Here is a 19,890-nt window from a genome sequence, read left to right as displayed (position 1 = left end):
GAAATAACAAGTGACTTCATTAAGTTTTGTATTATTGTAATGAAATACTTTGCACAGGTTATGCTTCACAAAAGTGGCAAGATTAATTTTCTAAGCCAGGTGCAGTGGCTCACACCTGTAATCCTAGCACTTTGGGAGGCTGAGGCAGGTGGATCACTTGTGGCTGGGAGTTTGAGACCAGCCCGGCCAACATGATGAACCCCATCTCAACTAAAAAACAAAAATTACCTGGGTGTGGTGGCATGCGCCTGTAGTCCCAGCTACTTGGGTGACTGAGGCAGAGAATCACTTGAACCCTGGAGACCAGAGGTTGCAGTGAGCCGAGGTCGCACCACTGCACTCCAGCCTGGACAACAGAGTGGGACTCTATCTCAAAAAAAACCCCAAAAAACAACAACAAAAAAACCCCAGAAAACCCCAAAAGATTAATTTTCTGTTTGTTAGGAACTACAAAGTCCCATTCTCATTTTGTGAGATGGTATGACATTTTAGGACTCCTTTTCAGCAGCAGTTACCATGGAAGAGTGAGTAAAGCCTTTCTCCAAACAGTAACAAAATACCCCCCCCACCCCACACCATTTTTTCTTCTTTTTTTTTGAAACAGGGTTTCACTCTGTTGCCCAGGCTGGAATGCAGTGGCACAATCATTGCTCAATGCAGCTTTGATCTCCTGGGCTCAAGCATTCCTCCCACCTCACCCTCCTGAAGTAGCCAGGACTACAGGCATACCTCACCATGCCCAGCTAATTTTTTTTTATCTTTAGTAGAGATGAGATCTTGCTGTGTTCCCCATGCTGGTCTTGAACCCCTGAGCCCAAGCAATCTTCTTGCCTCTGCCTCCCAAAGTGCTGGGATTACAGATGTGAGCCATTGTGCCTGGCCCCAAATGCCTCTTATGAAATGCCCTTAAGCTTTGATTGTGATGGTTCACTAACGTGGTTTACAGAACCAAATTTGAGTCTGAGAAAATAATATGTACATTCATTGTTAGTACCTCAATTTTGAAATTATAAAAGTGATATTATAGAGTTGTAGAATTTTTGATAAGGGAAAGGAAAACAATTTACCCATATGGCTGCTACCCTAATATAATGACTTTGGTCATTTTGGTATATGTCTCTCAGCTCTTTTTCTTGTGCATGTTTTTTTTGTTTGTTTGTTTTGTTTTGTTTTGTTTTGTTTGAGACAGGGTCTTGCTCTGTCGCCCAGGCTGGAGTGCAGTGGTGCGATCTTGGTTCACTGCAACCTCTGCCTCCCGGGCTCAAGTGATCCTCTCACCTCGGCCTCCTGAGTAGCTGGGACTACAGGTGTGTACCACCACACCTGGCTAATTTTTTGTAGTTTTTTAGAGATGGGGTTTCATGAGAGGCTGATGTATAAAGCGGAGTGCCAGGTCGTTAATTTGTGATGAGAACCATAACTGTCAAGTGGACTGGATACACCAACCAGTATATTCCACCTTAGATAATCTCTGTGTAAAGTGAGTTTACTAGATTATTTAGTGACTGTACTGTAGCTGAAATAGAATGCAATGTTGCCAAATAGAGAAATACTTTTACTGGGACTGAAGATAATTTTTTTTTTTTTTGAGGCGGAGTCTCGCTCTGTCGCCAGGCTGGAGTGCAATGGTATGATCTCGGCTCACTGCAACCTCCGCCTCCCGAGTAGCTGGGACTACAGGCACGTGCCACCACGCCCAGCTAATTTTTGTACTTTTAGTAGAGATGGAGTTTCACCATGTTGGCCAGGATGGTCTCAATCGCCTGACTTCATGATCAGCCTGCATTGGCCTCCCAAAGTGCTGGGATTACAGGCGTGAGCCACCTGCGTGCTGCCCGATAATTGTTTTCTTAGAGTCAATGTATTGTCTACCCAAGATGGTTTTTGGAGGGGCACTGCCATTATTTGCCTCTCTGGCTCTCTCTTTCCTATGTTGCTGCCACAGCAAACATAACCAACTTTCTTAACACATTCTTCAGCTATCTTTATCCTCTTTAATTAGGTACTTTCCGCTATTGTAGACCAGCAAGGCTTTGGTTTCATTTTAAGTTGAATTTGCATTTCTCTTGTATGAACTACTGATAATTTTTACAAATGTAACTCTCAAAGAGCAGTTTTACTTTCTGCCTTCCCATGTTCTCAGGGTTCATCTTAGTGTTCCTTCATGAACCTCCTACAATTGGTAATTGTTGTTGTCCTTTGCAGAGGAAACGTACTGCACATGAACGTGCCAAGGAACTTTACAGTTCAGGGGAGTTTTCCAGTGGCAGAAAGTGGGGAGATGATGCTCCCAAGGAAGAAGTAGATACCGGGGCTGTGAACTTAATTGAGTCAGGAGCTTGTGGAGCTTTTGTTCATGGGTTGGAAGATGAGATGTATGGTAAGTATGACTGTATAATAGCAATAGCACTCTTTAAGTGACTGCTGTGTGTCAGGCATTGTACTCGGCGATACACATGAATCGTTTCATTGAATCCTCACAGTAACTCTGGGAAGTACTTACTATGCTTTTTATTTTACACACAGGAGAGACTGAGGCCCCAGTAGTATGAGACAATGGTAAAGAGCAAGAGATTTGGGTTCAGTCAATCTGTGTTTAAATTCCAGCATTTTTATAAAACAGGGATAATAATAACTATCTTTCTGAGTTGTGAGAATTAAATGAGGTTCTGTATACATAAAGCACTTGGCATAATACATGTGCCTATTTATAATAAGCACTTAATAATTGGTAATTAAAATTGATATTAATAAAAATAATAACTTGATATTACTTACCCAGCTAGTAAGAGACAGAGCAAGATTTAAACCTAGGTATGTCTGACTGCCAAACCTTTATATGACTGATGAATATTTTATTTCACCTTCATTATTGAAAGATATTTTTGGGCCAGGCATGGTGGCTCACACCTGTAATCCCAGTACTTTGGGAGGCTGAGGCTGGAGGATCACTTGAGGCCAGGAGTTCAAGACCAGCCTGGTTAACATGGTGAAATCCTGGATCTACTAAAAATACAAAAAATAGCTGGTATGGTGGCATGCACCTGTAATCTCAGCTACTAGAGAGGCTCAGACACAAGAATCACTTGAACTCAGGAGGCAGAGGTTGCAGTGAGCTGAGATCGTGCCACTGCACTCCAGCCTGGACAAGCAACAGAGCAAAACTCTGTCTCAAAAAATAAATAAATAAATACATAAATAAATATAGAAAGATATTTTTGTGGGAATACAATTCTAGATTAATAAGTTTTTTTTTCTAAGAGTCTTTTATTTTTTGAGACAGGGTCTCACTGTCACCCAGGCTAGAGTGTAGTGGTGTGATCACAGCTCACTGAAGCCTTGACTTCCTGGACCCAAGCAATCCTCCCACCTCAGCCTCTCGAGTAGCTCGGACCAGAAGCACGTGTCACCGTGCCCGGCTAATTTTTTAATTTTTTGTAGAGACAGGGCTTCCCTATATTGTCCAAGCCAGTCTTGAACTCCTGGGCTCAAGTGATCCTTTTGCCTTGGCCTCCTAAAGTGTTGAGATTGCGGGCGTGAGCCACTGTGCGTGGCCTCTACCAGTCTTTTAATGATATTGCTCCATAGTTTTCTGTTGAGAAATCTGCTATCATTTTTATCTTCCTCTGTATATAATGTGTCTTTTTATCTCAAGCTGCTTTTAAGATTTCGCTTTATCACTGGTTTTAAGCAATTTGATTATGATATGCCTGGGTATAGTATAGTTCATGTCATGTTTCTTTTGTTTGGAGTGTGTTGAGCTTCTTGAATCAAATAGTTTTCATCACAGTTGGAAATTTTTTTTTTTTGCTATTATTTCTTTCTTTCTTTTTTTTTTTCGGGGGGTGGGGCGGGGACAGAGTTTTGCCCAGGCTGAAGTACAGTGATGTGATCGCGGCTCACTGCAACCTCTGCCTCCTGGGTTCAGGCAATTCTCATGCTTCAGCCTCCCGAGTAGCTGGGACTGCAGTTGCCCACCACCACTCTCGGCTAATTTTTGTATTTTTAGTAGAAACGGGGTTTTGCCATGTTGCCGAGGCTGGTCTCAAACTCCTGAGCTCAACTTATCTGCCCGCTTCAGCCTCCCAAAGTGCTGGGATTACAGGTGTGAGCCACCATACCCAGCCACTATTATTTTTTTAAATTTCTCTGACACTACAGGCCCTTTGGCAACTTTAATTACACATGCATTAGGATACTGACATTGTTTTACAGCTCACTGATGCTCTATCCTTCCTTCCTTCCTTCCTTCCTTCCTTCCTTCCTTCCTTCCTCCAGTTTTTATTTTCTCTTTGTGTTCAATTTTAGATAGTATCTATTGCTTTGTCTTTGAGTGTTGCAAGATATAATCTGATGTTAATCCCACCCAGTATATTTTTCATCTCAGACATGTAGTTTTTGTCTCCAGAAGTTTGATTAGAATTTGGGTTTTTTCCATCCTGGACCACATAAGGAGACCCTATCTCTACAAAAAAATTTAAAATTAGCCAGACATGGTTGTGCATGCCTTTAATCCCAGCTACTTGGGAGGCTGAGGGAGGAGGATTGTTTGAGCCCAGGAGTTAGAGGTTGCAGGGAGCCACGATCACACAAGTGCACTCCAGTCTGGGTGACAGAGCAAGACCCTGTCTCAAAAAAAAGAAGAAAGAATTTGGGTCTTTTTAGTATCTACCATGTCTTTCTTAATATACTTAATCTTTCCTCTAGCTTTGTCAACAGATAATATGTTTATAACTGTCTTACTATCCTTGTTTACTAGGTCTATTATTTCTGTGATTCCTAGGTTGGTTTTGATTGATTTTTTTCCCTCCTGTATTATATATTATTCCATCTTGTATATATTCCATCCTGTGTCTTTTCATGTCTGATAATTTTTAATTGGATGCCAGACATTATAGATTTCACTTTCTTGGATACTGAACATTATTTTATTCGTATAAATATTTTTGAGCTTTGTTCTGGGATCTACTTTTTCAGGTCTTATACTTTGTTAGGCAGGATTAGAGTAGCATTTAGCCTACAACTTACTTTTCTCCACTGGTGAAGCAAAAAACTCTTCTTTTTCACTACTTGAAGCAAAAAACCTCTTCTTTTCTTTTTTCTTTCTTTATTTTTATTTTATTTTATTATTATTATTTTTTTGAGACAGGATCTTGCTCTGTTGCTCAGGCTGGAGTGCCAAGGTACAGTCATGGCTCCCTGCAGCCTTGACCTCCTGGGCTCAAACGACCTTCCCACCTCAGCCTCCTGAGTAACTAGGACCACAGGTGGGCACCACCACACCTGGCTAATTTTTGTATTTTTTGTAGAGATGGGGTTTTGCCATGTTGCCCAGGCCAGACTTGAAGTCCTGGCCTCAAGCAATCTGGCCACCTTGGCCTCCCAGAGTTTTAGGATGACAGACGTAAGCCACCACACCTGGCTGCAAAATTCTTCTAAGTTAACTGTGGTTTTATAGGCCCTGCGTGACCTCTGGAGATTGTTTCCTCTCATTGTTTTGAGTGGTTCTTTTCCAGGCCTCAGATGGTCTCTGTCTCATAGATCAGAATTCAGCTGAAGACTTGAGGTGACCATCTGCAGATCTCCCAAGCTCTCTGTCTCTCTGTGTAGTTCTCTCCTTTCCCGTAATTTGCTCTATGAACTCTATCCACATTGGACTTCCCAAACTCCTAGCTCAATCTTCTCAACTCAGGGAGAGAAGACCTAGTGCCTGGAGTCTCTCTAAACTGAATTGCTGTAATCATTGAGATCACCTCATTTATTTCCCATCTCTCAGGGATTGCAGTCCTTTATTGCCAGATGCCCAGTGTCTGGAATGCTGTTGTTTCATATATTTTGTCTCTGTCTCATCCTTGGAGGATAAAGCTGGTCCTCATTACTCCATCTTGTAATAGACGTCCTATAAAGCCCCTGTGATTTCCATATGCTATCTGTCTCACGTAGATCTCAGAATTTCAGTGCTTTGAGATGATTGACTCCAGCCTCTTCATTATCAGCAAGGGTAACAGACCTGGTGAGGTAATTTTGATTGTCCACATTTTACAGTAAACTTGTGCCAGAGACCTGTGCCAGGTCTTAAAAATGCCTATAAAATCATACCTCAGGATAGAACTACTTCTTAGAAGGGCAAGAATATTATTTTTGAAAGGAAGTTTTTCATCAGTAGATATAAGAATTGGGTTATCCTATCATTTGTTCTAAAATGTTCCATATGTATAGAAAGTAAATCTACCTCTGCTTTTTGATTCTCTATGAACTTAAAATATGAATTACAATTTAAATAATATTGGATAATAAGGAAGTCCAGTTATTAAAACCTATTTTACTCTAAAATGAGTAACTGAAACCTATTTTGTTTCTATTAGCATTTTTGCTTTTAGTTTCTACAACTGAATTTCATCACTTTTAACATTTATATGATTTAGTTATACAGTTTTCAGTTTGCCATTAACATTTTTTAAATACTTTTTTTTTATACTTTTAAGTTCTGGGGTACATGTGCAGAATGTGCAGGTTTGTTACATAGGTATACACATGCCATGGTGGTTTGCTGTACCTGTCAACCCATCATCTACATTAGGTATTTCTCCTAATGCTGTCCTTCCCCCCTCCCCCCACCCCCGTCAGGCCCCAGTGTGTGACGCCCCTGCACCTTCAGTGTCCATGTGTTCTCATTGTTCAACTCCCACTTATGAGTGAGAACATGCAGTGTTTGGTTTTCTGTTCTTGTGTTAGTTTGCTGAGAATGATGGTTTCCAGCTTCATCCATGTCCCTGCAAAAAACATGAACTCATCCTTTTTTATGGCTGCATGGTATTCCATGGTGTATATGTGCCACATTTTCTTTATCCAGTCTATCTTTGATGGGCCTTTGGGTTGGTTCCAAGTCTTTACTATTGTGACAGTGCTGCAATAAACATACGTGTGCATATGTTTTTTTGTTGTTGTTGTTATTGTTGTTTTGAGACGGAGTCTCGCTCTGTCGCCCAGGCTGGAGTGCAGTGGCACAATCTCGGCTCGCTGCAAGCTCCGCCTCCCGGGTTCACGCCATTCTCCTGCCTCAGCCTCTCCGAGTAGCTGGGACTACAGGCGCCCACCACCATGCCTGGCTAATTTTTTGTATTTTTAGTAGAGACGGGGTTTCACCGTGGTCTCGATCTTCTGACCTCGTGATCCGCCCGCCTCGGCCTCCCAAAGTGCTGGGATTACAAGCGTGAGCCACTGCGCCCGGCCGCATGTGTTTTTATAGTAGAATGATTTATAATCCTTTGGGTATATACCCAGTAGTGGAATTGCTGGGTCAAATGGTATTTCTGGTTCTAGATCCTTGAGGAATTGCCACACTGTCTTCCACAATGGCTGAACTAATTTATACTCCCACCAACAGTGTAAAAGTGTTCCTGTTTCTCCACATCTTCGCCAGCATCTATTGTTTCCTGACTTTTTAATGATCGCCATTCTAACTGGTGTGAGATGGTATCTCATTGTGGTTTTGATTTGCATTTCTCTAATGACCAGTGATGATGAGCTTTTTTTCATATGTTTGTTGGTCGCATAAATGTCTTCTTTTGAGAAGTGTCTGTTCATATCCTTCACCCACTTTTTGATGGGGTCATAGTTTGTGGTTTTTTTTTTTTGTAAATTTGTTTAAGTTCCTTGTAGATTCTGGATATTAGCTCTTTGTCAGATGGATAGATTACAAACATTTTCTTCCATTCTTAGGTTGCCTGTTCACTCTGATGATAGTTTCTTTTGCTGTGCAGAAGGTCTTTAGTTTAATTAGATCCCATTTGTCAATTTTGGCTTCATTGCCATTGCTTTTGGTGTTTTAGTCATGAAGTCTTTGCCCATGCCTGTGTCCTGAATGGTATTGCCTAGGTTTTCTTCTAGGGTTTTTATGGTTTTAGGTCTTACGTTTAAGTCTTTAATCCATCTTGAGTTAATTTTTGTATAAAGTGTAAGGAAGGGATCCAGTTTCAGTTTTCTGCATATGGCTAGCCAGTTTTCCCAACACCATTTATTAAATAGGGAATCCTTTCCCCATTGGTTGTTTTTGTCAGGTTTGTTAAAGATCAGATGGTTGTAGATGTGTGGTGTTATTTCTGAGGCCTCTATTCTGTTCCATTGGTCTATATGTCTGTTTTGGTACCTGTACTATGCTGTTTTGGTTACTGTAGCCTTGTAGTATAGTTTGAAGTCAGGTAGCGTGAGGCCTCCAGCTTTGTTCTTTTTGCTTAGAATTGTCTTGGCTATGCGGGCCCTTTTTTGGTTCCATACTAGTATATATATATTTAAGGGGTACATGAGATGTTTTGATACAGGCATGAAAAATGAAATAATCACATCATATAGAATAGGTATCCATCTCCTCGAGGATTTATCCTTCGTGTTACAAATGTTATTAAGATGTAATCAAATTAACTTAAGTTTAAAAAGTGAGTATACCATAACCAGGTATCAGGTATGACAGCTTTCTAATTTTATCACATTTATACAATTCTGGGTAAATTTGGGTTTTAGGGGTGCATTGCTGGAAATGAAATGGAGCCTTATTTCACTGGCTGTTCACTCTAGTGTAGTGGCTCAACATACTTCTAGTCCTCTAATTTATCCATCTTCTCCCTCCTTTTTGAGATTTTGTGCACGCAGCTTTTCTTCTAGAAAGGCCTTTTTCTTTCTTTTGTCTTAGCAGCTCTTTTAGTTATTGTTTTTAGGGATCACGTATTATAGAAAGCCACCTCTGATCCCATTGATTGGGCTATATTTCTTCATATGCATTTTCTTACATTCCCTGTGCTTTTCCATGGCAACAGTCATCACTCTGTAATGCAATTAACTGTTCTTGTTTGTAAGCCTGGGGGATAGTCTTGCTTTTGTTCATCTTTGTATCTTTAGTACTAAGTACAAACCTAATAGGTAGCTAAGTCTGGACCCAATTATACATGTGCAGATGCTAAGGATCAGTCTTTTTAAAAATATAGTAGGTTCCTTTTCTCTGCTCTGTAACCATAGGGAGTCTGTGACATATTATTTATTTATTTTTAATTAACTTTTTTTATAGAGATGGGGTCTCACTGTGTTGCCCAGGCTGGTGTTGAACTCCTGGGCTCAAGCGATCCTCCGCCTTGGCCTCTCAAAGTGCTGGGATTACAGGCGTGACATGCCTGGCCGACATATTTTCAACATTCCAAAAAGTTCAGTGGAAAATTTCAATTTTCTTGCTGATAGTCTGGCTGTTCAGGCAAAGTAAAATACCACATTTCTTTGCTTCTACTTGGAAGTGTATCAGCTGAGGTCACACTGATTATCTCTTTCTGATCAGAAGTTCCTTCCTGATGGCCTTGGTGGACTTGCAAAGGTTACATATGAGTCAGTGTGGTGTAATGGATAAAATTCTAGGAGGAAGAGCCAGCACTTAACATGTTTGGGTTTATCTCTAGCTTGCCTTATAATTAGTAATTTCATGTTTAAATTATATTATTGTGACGTGAAGAAAATTGTTCTCTTCTGATGAAAAGGAGGAATTCATAACTACCAAGAAAAACCTGAATCATCTGTCTTTAATGTAGTAACTCTGCTTTTAACATATCTATAAAACCTTTCGTTATACAAAGAGGAAATTGTGTTTGTGAGTTTTAACCACAACTTTAGGTGCTTTTTGTTTTGTTTTGTTTTGAAATAGTCCATTTTGTTACAGAAGCATATGGGAATCACTAGGAAAAAACAACCATGTGTGGAAGTCTTGTGAGCATTTTCTGTGTCTTACTCATTTCTCATCTTTGTATCCTAGCCCTTAGTACTGCACCTAGCATATAGTACATGTTCAGGACCCACTTATTAGTGAATGAAGAAAGGGCTTCCTCAGATCAGTGGCTTTATTGCTTACATGTTCTGAGCATGCCAAGGGGTCGAAAACATGCCTCTGTTTTCAGGGTGCTTACAGAACCCAAACCTATACCCTAGGTGATACTTATTGAGCCCTTAAAATATGCCAGGCACGGTCCCTCTGGGCTTTACCTGTATTATCTCATTTAGTCCTAACAACTCTGTAAGGAAATGAGTATTATCTCCATTTACCAGGTAAGAAATTTGAGGTGCCAGGAAGTTGAGTTACTTATTCAAGATCACCCTCCAACTTAGTGGAGGGATCATTCACTACAGTTTGCTCTGAGACCTCTACCATTCCAAGCATGTATCCTTAACCACTATATGATTTTAGCCTACAATCAACAGACCTGAGTATTGGTCCTATTCCTGCCCTCATTCACTTTGAGGCAAGTTAATCCACGTTGCTCAATCTTACCTCTAAAATTGGAACAATGATGTTTAGTCTACTTTAATCTTAATAATAATGATAACATTATTTACTAACTGACTTTTTAAAAAGTACTGTGGTCGGAATACTGAGATAAGTAAGACAATTTAATTTTCAAGAAGTTAATGTAGACAGACATGTGACTTCATCACACATACGTGGAGTCAGATTTAAGCCATAGTCCTTGTGATACTAAAGTCCGTGTTCTTAGATCGACGTTAAGGTGGGTGGTATGTGAAACTGTGGGCATAGAGATCTCCCAGGGAGAGTTTATAGAATGAGAGGAGTAGAGAATAGAAGACAGCCTGAAGGAGAAGGAATCCATCTTGGACTTTTCCCGTGGCTCTTAATTTGATATGAGTTACTTTATATATATATATAAAATACAGGGCTTCAGTGTGTTGCTCAGGCTGGCCTTGAACTCCTGAGCTCAAATGATCCTCCCACCTTAGCTTCCTGAGTAGCTGGGACTTTGGTGTATGGCACTGCACCTGGCTGATGTGCAGTTTTTGTTTTTTGTTTTTGGAGGTTTTTTTTTTTTTTTGAGACAGGGGCCCACTCTGTCACTAGGATGGAGTGTAGTGGCACGATCATGGCTCACTGCAGCCTCAAACTCCTGGGCACAAGTGATCTTCCTTCCTCAGCCTCCCAAGTAGATGGGACTATAGGCGTGTGCCACCACACTTGGCTAATTTGTTTTTTTTTGTGTTTTGTTTTGAGATAGGGTCTCGTTCTGTCACCAGGCTGGAGTGCAGTGGCACAACCTTGGCTCACTGTAATTTCTGCCTTCCAGGCTCAAGTGATCCTCCCATCTCAGCCTCCCAAGTAGCTGAGACAACAGGCACATGCTACCACACCCAGCTAATTTTTTAATATTTTTGGTAGAAACAGAGTTTTACCACGTTGCATAGGCGGGCTCAAGTGATCTGCCTACCTTGGCCTCCCAAAGTGTTGGGATTACAGGCGTGAGCCACTGTGCCCAGCCTGATATGCAATTTTATTTGTTCTTTTTTCTAGAGGTTCGTATTGCTGCTGTGGAGGCCCTCTGCATGTTGGCCCAGTCGTCACCCTCTTTTGCTGAGAAGTGCCTTGATTTTCTAGTTGACATGTTCAACGATGAAATTGAGGAAGTACGTCTGCAGTCCATACATACCATGAGAAAAATCTCTAACAACATCACCCTCCGAGAAGATCAGCTTGACACTGTCCTGGCTGTGCTAGAGGTAAGTGTTTCTATTTTGTTACTCATTTCTTCACTCACCCCCCCTGTTAAAATCAGGTATTGTGCTAGGCATTGGTGACAGAACAGTATATCAGGCAGCACAGTTCTGTTTTCTCACCATACCCCTCCCCTAAGATGGAAGAAATTGACTGTGAAACAGGAAATTTGAATAAGCTTGGTGTTTCCGTGGTCAAGAAAGGATAGGATGCCTAGGGAATACATAGTGTCTAACCTGTATTGGCTGAGGTGAGGTTGGGAAGAAGGAGGAAGTGCTGTAGTGGACACTTGAAGGAGGATTAGGACTTAACTAGGCTTTTTTTTCCCTTCTTCTTTTGAGACAGGGTCTCACTCTGTCACTCAAGCTGAAGTGCATCTTTTTTAAAGGACAAGTGACACTGGTGGTAGGATGAAAGGGTACCAGACAGAGGGAGCAATGTCTAAAGATGCAGAGATAAGACAGAATATGATATATTCAAGGAACTAAAAAGAGTTTATTATAATGATAGCGTAGAGTTGAAGAGATGGAAGAGTGGAGGAAGTGGCTATAGATAAGGTAGGGGCTAAATAATGAAGAGTTCTTTTCAACCTTTAATTTGATTTTATTCTTGTAGTGAATCATAGGCTGCTATAGCAGCAAGTGCTCTTAGGGATTGATTCATTCTGCCCTGGGAATTTTATAGAGAAAAAAATAAGTTGTCTAAGTTAGTGGCTGAACCAGAATGTAAACACAGAGTTGCTTCCCAGGCCGTACAGCTCTAGGTCTTCTTGTATTATTTTTCTAAAATGTCTGGATTTTAATTGCAACTACTGAAGTTCTTCAGAGTATTCATAAATGGGGTTTGGCCTCTGGTTTCCTTTTTTGGGGAAGATGGGGTTCAGATATGAAAGGGATAGTAATTAGGTGCTTAGTGTTTAGAACACTTGTAACAGATTTCTACTGCGTACTTTAAAGAATAGCTGGTGCTTTGGTTTTGAAGGTCCTTACCATTCTCTCAGCTGCTTAGCACTTCTACTAAGATTTTTCCTGAATTATAAATCTTTATAATTTTTTCATGTATTTTTTCCTAAAAATAAGTTTACATTCTATGTGTGGTTCTTCATGGGTGGCCTCATACATAGCCTAGCCACTCCTTTCCTTTTTAGCTTTCTTTTCCACCATTCCTCACCTTGAACTTTATGCTGAATTCACTTTCCTACACATATTGCTTTTCCTCACAATTTTACCTTCAATGTAATTTTCCCCCTCAGTTTACAAAATTGCCACTTTAACCCAGGAGACGTCCACTTATTCCCACAGCCTATATTAGGTAACATATCCAGAAAGTCTTCCCTAACTGTTACTCCCAGCCCTGGGTGGGCTAAATGCCATCTCTCTATTCCTGTAGCACCCTGTGTATACTGCTCTAGCATTTTTCAGTAATTCTCTATTTCATAAGACTGTGAGCTCCTCAAGGTGTCTTGACTTTTCTCTTTTGTTTTCCTTTCCTTTCCTTTCCCTTTTTTTTTTTTTTTTTTTTTTTGAGTCTGAGTCTCGCTCTGTCCCCCAGGCTGGAGTGCAGTGGTGCGATCTTGGCTTACTGCAACCTTCACCTCCTGGGTTCAAGCAATTCTCCTGCCTCAGTCTGCCGAGTAGCTGGGATTACAGGCATGCACCACAACACTAATTTTTGCATTTTTTTTTTTTTTAGTAGAGATGGTGTTTCACCATATTGGCCAGGCTGGTCTCGAACTCCTGACCTCAAGTGATCCACCCACCTTGGCCTCCCAAAGTGCTGGGATTATGGTATGAGCCACCGTGCCTGGCCGACTCTTCATTTTTTTATTACCAATGTCTTGCAGCAGTGTCTGGCACAATTAGGTGCTCGGTAAGTGTTTGCTGAGTAGCTGAGCTATGTTCCAAGCTATGTTTTGATGTACAGAATTGTTCACATGTGTGCTTATTTGTGAGTACTTATGTATATAACTCACAAAGAATCCTTGCCTTTTAATTCTTTTCAGGAGTTCAGACCCATATAAACGTACAGTAGACTATTCTTCCACCCTGCTGTGCACTGACTGCTCCCTTATATTTTCTGTGTCACTGTGCTTCATTACTTTGACCCTTACCTTGCTGACCCTTCCAGCTGGAATTTGCTTTTTTTTTTTTTCCTGCTATGTCAAGATCCTACCCTGCCTAGAAAAATTCACTTCTTTATTCAACAAGCACTGTCTATGTATTAGAAATGTAGGGGTATCAAAACAGACAGGATCCCTGCTGTCATAAAACTTATATTCTAAAGAGAGGTGGAGTAAACAAACAAAATTATTTCAGGTGGTGATAAATGTTATGCAGAAGATACACAGTATGATGGAGGAATGGGGAATTTCACTGTAATTTGAGTGGTTAGTAAAGACTTTCTGAGGAGATGATGTTCAAGTTGAGTCTTGAATGATAAACAGAAGCTAGCTATGTGAAGACTGGGAGAATAACTTCAGGTAGAGGCAACAGCTAGTGGGAAGGCTCTAAAACACAGGTGAGCTTTGTTGTGTTTGCAGAATAGAGGGAAAGCCAGTAGGAGTGAACCATAGTGAGAAAGTAGAAATGTGGCATGAGATGAAGTCTGAGAGGGGATTAGGGACAGGTGGAGAGCCTTGTAGGCCATTTTAAGATGTTTGGATTTTATTCTAACATTATGGAAAACTGTTGCAGAATTTTATGGATAGGAGTGACATTTCGATTTGCCTCTCTTTTAATATTTCTCATTCTTGAAATCTTGAAATTCACATCAGATAGATTGACTCTTTCCTTCACTCCTCCATTTAACACATACAGGTATACTTCTCTTTATTGGGCTTTGCAGATATTGTGTTTTTTTAATAAATTGAGAGATTGCGGCAACCATGCATTGAGCAAGTCTATCGGTGCCATTTTTCCAATAGCATGTGCTCACTTTATGTCTGTGTCACATTTTGGTAATTCTTGCAATATTTCGAACTTTTTCATTATTACATCTGTTACAGTGATCTGTGATCAATGATCTTTGATGTTACTGTTGTAATTGTTTTGGGATGCCACAAACTATGCCTGTATAAGATGGCAAACTTAATAAGTGTGTGTGTTCTGAGTGTTCTGCTAACTGGCCATTCCCAGCCTCTCTCTTAGCCTTTCTTCTTAGCCTGTCCTTTTTCCTAGTTGCAAAAAGGCTCTTGTACCTTCAGCATCATGATTGAGTTCCAGATAGGATGGAAAAGGAAGGTTAAAGAACAAAGGGGACAAAGCTACTGCCTCTGATCCTTTATCAATAAAATGAAAGATATTTCAGGAATTTCAGCCAAAAAACTTCCACATACTTTGTTACATGGCCACCCTAGATGGGAAGGTGGCTGGGGAGAAGGAGTTGGTAGATAGAGGCTGAGTCTGCTAACCAACAGTAACTACTATTATTATTACTTTTTTTTAAAGGATTCATCCAGAGATATTCGAGAGGCTCTTCATGAACTCTTATGCTGTACTAATGTTTCAACCAAAGAAGGGATTCATCTTGCATTGGTGGAGCTGCTGAAAAATTTAACCAAGTACCCTACTGATAGGGACTCCATATGGAAGTAATGACTTTTTTACCCATTTACTCACTGAGTCCCATAAGGTGGTAAATGTACAATGCTGACATTTGTTCTGTCCTTATAGATTGAGGATAGTGTGGCCCTGAATTTTGCCTTTACTTTAGAAACCTGATTCAACTTAACTGAACTCTCAGGAATCTGATTCCTAAGCTGAGTATCACATTTTAGATTACTTACTAATTTGTGCATCTATCCACCTAGCAAATATTATGTGCCTGCTGTGTGCTGACTGTGCACCAACCCTTGTGGTAGCTGTTAGAAGTATAGAAATAAATTAATTAGATTTCCTCTTTCTCCTATATAGTGTTTTGTTTTGTTATTTTTTTTTTGAGACGGAGTCTCACTCTGTCACCCTGACTAGAATGCAGTGGCATGATCTCAGCTCACTGCAACTTCTGCCTCCTGGGTTCAAGTGATTCTCGTGCCTCAGCCTCTCGAGTAACTGGGATTATAGGTGCACACCACCATACCCAGCTAATTTTTGTATTTTTTTAGTAGAGATGGGGTTTTACCATGTTGGTTAGGCTGGTCTTGAACTCCTGGCCTCAGGTGATCCACCTGCCCTGACCTACCAAAGTGCTGGGATTACAGGCATGAGCCACTGCGCCCGGCCTTATTATTTTTTATTCATTAAGTTCTGGTTTAGAAGGTGCACTAAATTGATCGGGTGCAGTGGCTCACGCCTATAATCCCAGCACTTTGGGAGGCCAGGGCGGGTGGATCACCTGAGGTCAGGAGTTCAAGACCAGCCTGGCCAACATGGTGAAACCTCATCTCTACTAAAAATGCAAAAATCTGCCGGGCATAGTGGTACACGCCTGTAATCCCAGCTACTCGGGAGGCGAAGGTAGGAGAATCGCTTGAACACTGGAAGCAGAGGTTGCAGTGAGCCGAGATCGTGCCACTGCGTGCCAGCCTGGACAACAGAGCAAGACTCTGTCTCAAAAAAATAAAACCCATAAACAATAATAAAAATATATAATTACCTTGCTTGTATAGTTCCTTATAGTTTATAAAGGGCCTTCATGTAGTTATAATAGCTAACATTGAGTTCTTATTATGTGACAGACACTTTGCTAAGTACTTTATGTTAGTTAATGCTTATAGCAATTCTATGAAGTAATGACTTTTAATCTCATTTTGTAGATGAAAAAATTTACTTGCATAAGGCTACTTAGTTTCAGACAGATCTGTGATTTCAGGACTTCACCCAGGATATCAATTAGAATGTTTTTGCCCACAAATAAAAAAGACAATCTGATTAAAAATGTCTTAGCCAATGTCTGTTTTTTCATAACAAGAAGTCAGAAGGTTGGTTTCAGGATTGGTCATTCAACAGGTTACCAGGGCTCTCTTTGGTTTCTCTGCAGTTCTCTTGGCTTTTTTTTTTTTTTTTTTGAGACAGATTCTCTGTTTATCGCCAAGGTGGAGTGCATTGGCATAATATCGGCTCACTGCAACCTCCGCCTCCCAGGTTCAAGCGATTCTCCTGCCTCAGCCTCCCGAGTAGCTGGGACTACAGGCCCGTGCCACCATGCCCAGATAATTTTTGTATTTTTAGTAGAGATGGGGTTTCACCATGTTGGCCAGGATGATCTTGATCTCTTGACCTCCTGATCCACCTGCCTTGGCCTCGCAAAGTGTTGGGATTATAAGCGTGAGCCACCACGCCCGGCCGGCTTTCTTCTCGTAGTTGTAAGATGGCTGCCTCATAAGATAATATCTCAAGACAGAAAGGAAGGGTCATTCCCTTTCATGCATTGCTCTTTTGATTTGCAAAAACATCCCTGAGAAGCTCCCCAGCCAACATACTCTCATGCTCCATTGTCTAGAACTGGCTTACTTGCCTACCAGCAAACCAGTCACTGGAAAATGGGAATGGGATTGCCATGATGGGTTTAGACCAATAGTGGTTCAGCTCTTGGGCTGGACCTGCCTTTTCCGAGCACTTTGCTGCCTGCCTGATACCTGAGTAAAATCAGGGCTCTCCCAGGAAGAAAGATGGGGGAAATGGCTGTTGGTTAAATAACCAGTTCTTTTATCTTTATAATAACCAGTTTTTTTAGATGAATTAACCGAGTTCCAGAATAACTGGGTGACTTATCTGAAGTCACAGAGTTAGCAAAAGTATATGGTTGAGAATTTCCAATTCCAGTTCAGGTTTATCTGATTCCAGTTCCTAGTACTTTTCAAAGGACTAACTTTACTAATTTGTTGATGTGCATTCTTGTTTGTTTGCTTCAGGTGCTTGAAGTTTCTGGGAAGTCGGCATCCAACTCTGGTGCTTCCCTTGGTGCCAGAGCTTCTGAGCACCCACCCATTTTTTGACACAGCTGAACCAGACATGGATGATCCAGCTTGTATCCTCTGTGCTTAGAATGGGCCCTGATGTATTGGCAGGCAGCTTTGGCTTCTTCTGCAGTGTAGCTAGGGTGGTCTGAGTTTTCTTTTCTTTTCTTTCCTTTTTTTTTTTGAAGACAGAATCTTATTCTGTTACCCAGGCTGGAGTGCAGTGGCCTGATCTCAACTCACTGAAACCTCTGCCTCCCGGGTTCAAGCAATTTTCCTGCCTCAGTCTCCTGAGTAGCTGGGATTATAGGCGCCCGCTACCACACCCAGCTAATTTTTGTATTTTTAGTAGAGACAGGATATCACCATGTTGGCCAGGCTGGTCTCAAATTCCTAACCTGTTGCTTGGGCTGGAGTGCAGTGGCACCACCCCAGCTCACTGCAACTTCCACCTCCTGGGTTCAAATGATTCTCCTGCCTCAGCCTCCCAAGTAGCTGGGATTATAGGTGCCTGCCACCACTCCCAGCTAATTTTTGTATTTTTAGTAGAGACGGGGTTTTACCATGTTGCCCAGGCTAGTTGCAAACTCCTGACCTCAAGTGATCCACCCGCCTCAGCCTCCCAAAGTGTTGGGATTACAGGCGTGAGCCACCACACCTGGCCAGTATGTACTTTGATAGGCAATATAGTTGCTTACTTTATAGGCAAAATCATTTCCATTTTTTTGTATTCTTGGCAGTCTCTGGCATTTTTAAAAACCTTTGGTAATTGGGGGTGTGGGTGGAGTAGGGGAATGTATTTTGTTGTTTGTATTTGCATTTCTTTGATTATTAGAAAATCATAGTCTCTTGATGGAGATTCTGGAGGTGGAAAGTGAGAGTGCCAGATTCTGGCCAACCTTTTATACTTCCAAATTTACTTAACCCAGTGATCTATCAGATATTGCAGTTTTGGTACTTATTTTCAATGCTGCTAAAACCTGTCCAACAATGCCAGCATTGTTCTCAGATCACACCTTCAGGCACTATGCCTACCTCCGAGACAGTCTTTCTCATCTTGTTCCTGCCTTGAGGGTATGTTGAAAACAACTGTTGTCCTTGTTTTTATTTTGCATGGGACAGGGGTATTTTTGTTCATGTTTTCCTTTGAGATGGGGGTCTTGTTATGTTGCCCAGGCTGGTCTCAAATTCCTGGGCTTAAGCCATCCTCCTGGCTCAGCCTCCCAAGTCGCTAGGATTATAGGTGCTCACCACTGTGTGCAGCTTGTTTTTGGCTTTTTATTTTTTGTGCTTTGTGGTTATTAAATAGTAGAAAGCAGTCCATATATTCTCTGAAAACTTGTTTATTCATTCTCTTTCTCTCTTGGGCTCTTTGCCATTGTTTTATACTTTTGCTTTTGTATCCTTTACCTTTTAAGATGATTCATTTTTTTTGGTATCCCTGTGTTATAGATATTAGGCAAGAAGAAAGGAATCTGGAACAATAGATTATATTTTAGATCAAGAATTTAAATCGTTTTATTTATATATATATATATATATATGTATTTATATTTATGTATTTATTTATTTATTTTTTTTTTTTTTTGAGACTCCGTCAGGCTGGTCTCGAACTCTTGACCACAGGTGATCCGCCTGCCTCAGCCACCCAGAGTGCTGGGATTACAGGCGTGAGCCACTGCACCCGGCCACATTTATCTTTAAAACACTATCTTATCTTTCACTTGATGGAAGAGTAATGATTTATTCCCAAATAAATTTATATAGCATATAATTTTTTCATGAGAATAATTTTTTTTATTTTTGGCCTTGCCCTTCACATACACTTATTCTTACTGTTAAAAGTGGTTACCTTTTAAGATGGATGGGGAGGAGAGAGCAAAGAGTATTTCACTTTTCATTTTGTATCTACTTGTTTTTTGTTTTTTGGTTTTTTTGAGATGGAGTCTCGCTCTGTCGCCCAGGCTGAAGTGCAGTGGCACGATCTTGGCTCACTGCAAGCTCCACCTCTCGGGTTCACTCTATTCTCCTGCCTCAGCCTCCTGAGTAGTTGGGACTACAGGCGCCCGCCACCATGCCTGGCTAATTTTTTGTATTTTTAGTAGAGACGGGGTTTCACCGTGTTAGCCAGAATGGTCTTGATCTCCTGACCTCGTGATCCGCCTGCCTTGGCCTCCCAAAGTGTTGGGATTACAGGCGTGAGCCACCACACCCGGCCTAAATTGTTATATTTTAACAGTTACATAAAGCCACGATTCTCCACAAGTGCTTATTTTTTAAAAATAAAACCTTTACTATTTTTAAAACCTAGAGATATATAGAAGAAAATTTAAAAATGGATCATAATAATAATAGCAAACACTTAGTGAATGCTGTGGCCCAGGTACTCTTCTAATCTCTCTATTTGCATTAACTCATCCTTGCTTGGGTGACTCCAAATCACTTTATTTGGAGTAATATG

At 40.9% G+C, this 19,890-nt stretch overlaps 1 protein-coding gene across 2 annotated transcripts in view; it reads left to right on the top strand.

Annotated features, from left to right (window-relative positions):
* The window catches only part of INTS4 (integrator complex subunit 4), a 133,244-nt gene that overhangs the window by 72,718 nt on the left and 40,636 nt on the right, over window positions 1-19,890 (top strand). For both annotated transcript variants that reach the window (XM_055283030.2, XM_063641406.1), the window contains exons 10-14: window positions 2,206-2,380; window positions 11,333-11,538; window positions 14,980-15,122; window positions 17,385-17,500; window positions 18,370-18,503. In XM_055283030.2, the coding sequence (XP_055139005.1) occupies window positions 2,206-2,380; window positions 11,333-11,538; window positions 14,980-15,122; window positions 17,385-17,500; window positions 18,370-18,503 (774 nt within the window). The remainder of the gene's footprint in view (window positions 1-2,205; window positions 2,381-11,332; window positions 11,539-14,979; window positions 15,123-17,384; window positions 17,501-18,369; window positions 18,504-19,890) is intronic.

This window comes from Symphalangus syndactylus, chromosome 6 (assembly GCF_028878055.3).
Source record: "Symphalangus syndactylus isolate Jambi chromosome 6, NHGRI_mSymSyn1-v2.1_pri, whole genome shotgun sequence".
In the NCBI taxonomy this organism is placed as follows: domain Eukaryota; kingdom Metazoa; phylum Chordata; class Mammalia; order Primates; family Hylobatidae; genus Symphalangus; species Symphalangus syndactylus.
The sequence above is the reverse complement of the archived record's forward strand: the minus strand, read 5'-3'. Positions and strand labels throughout refer to the sequence as shown.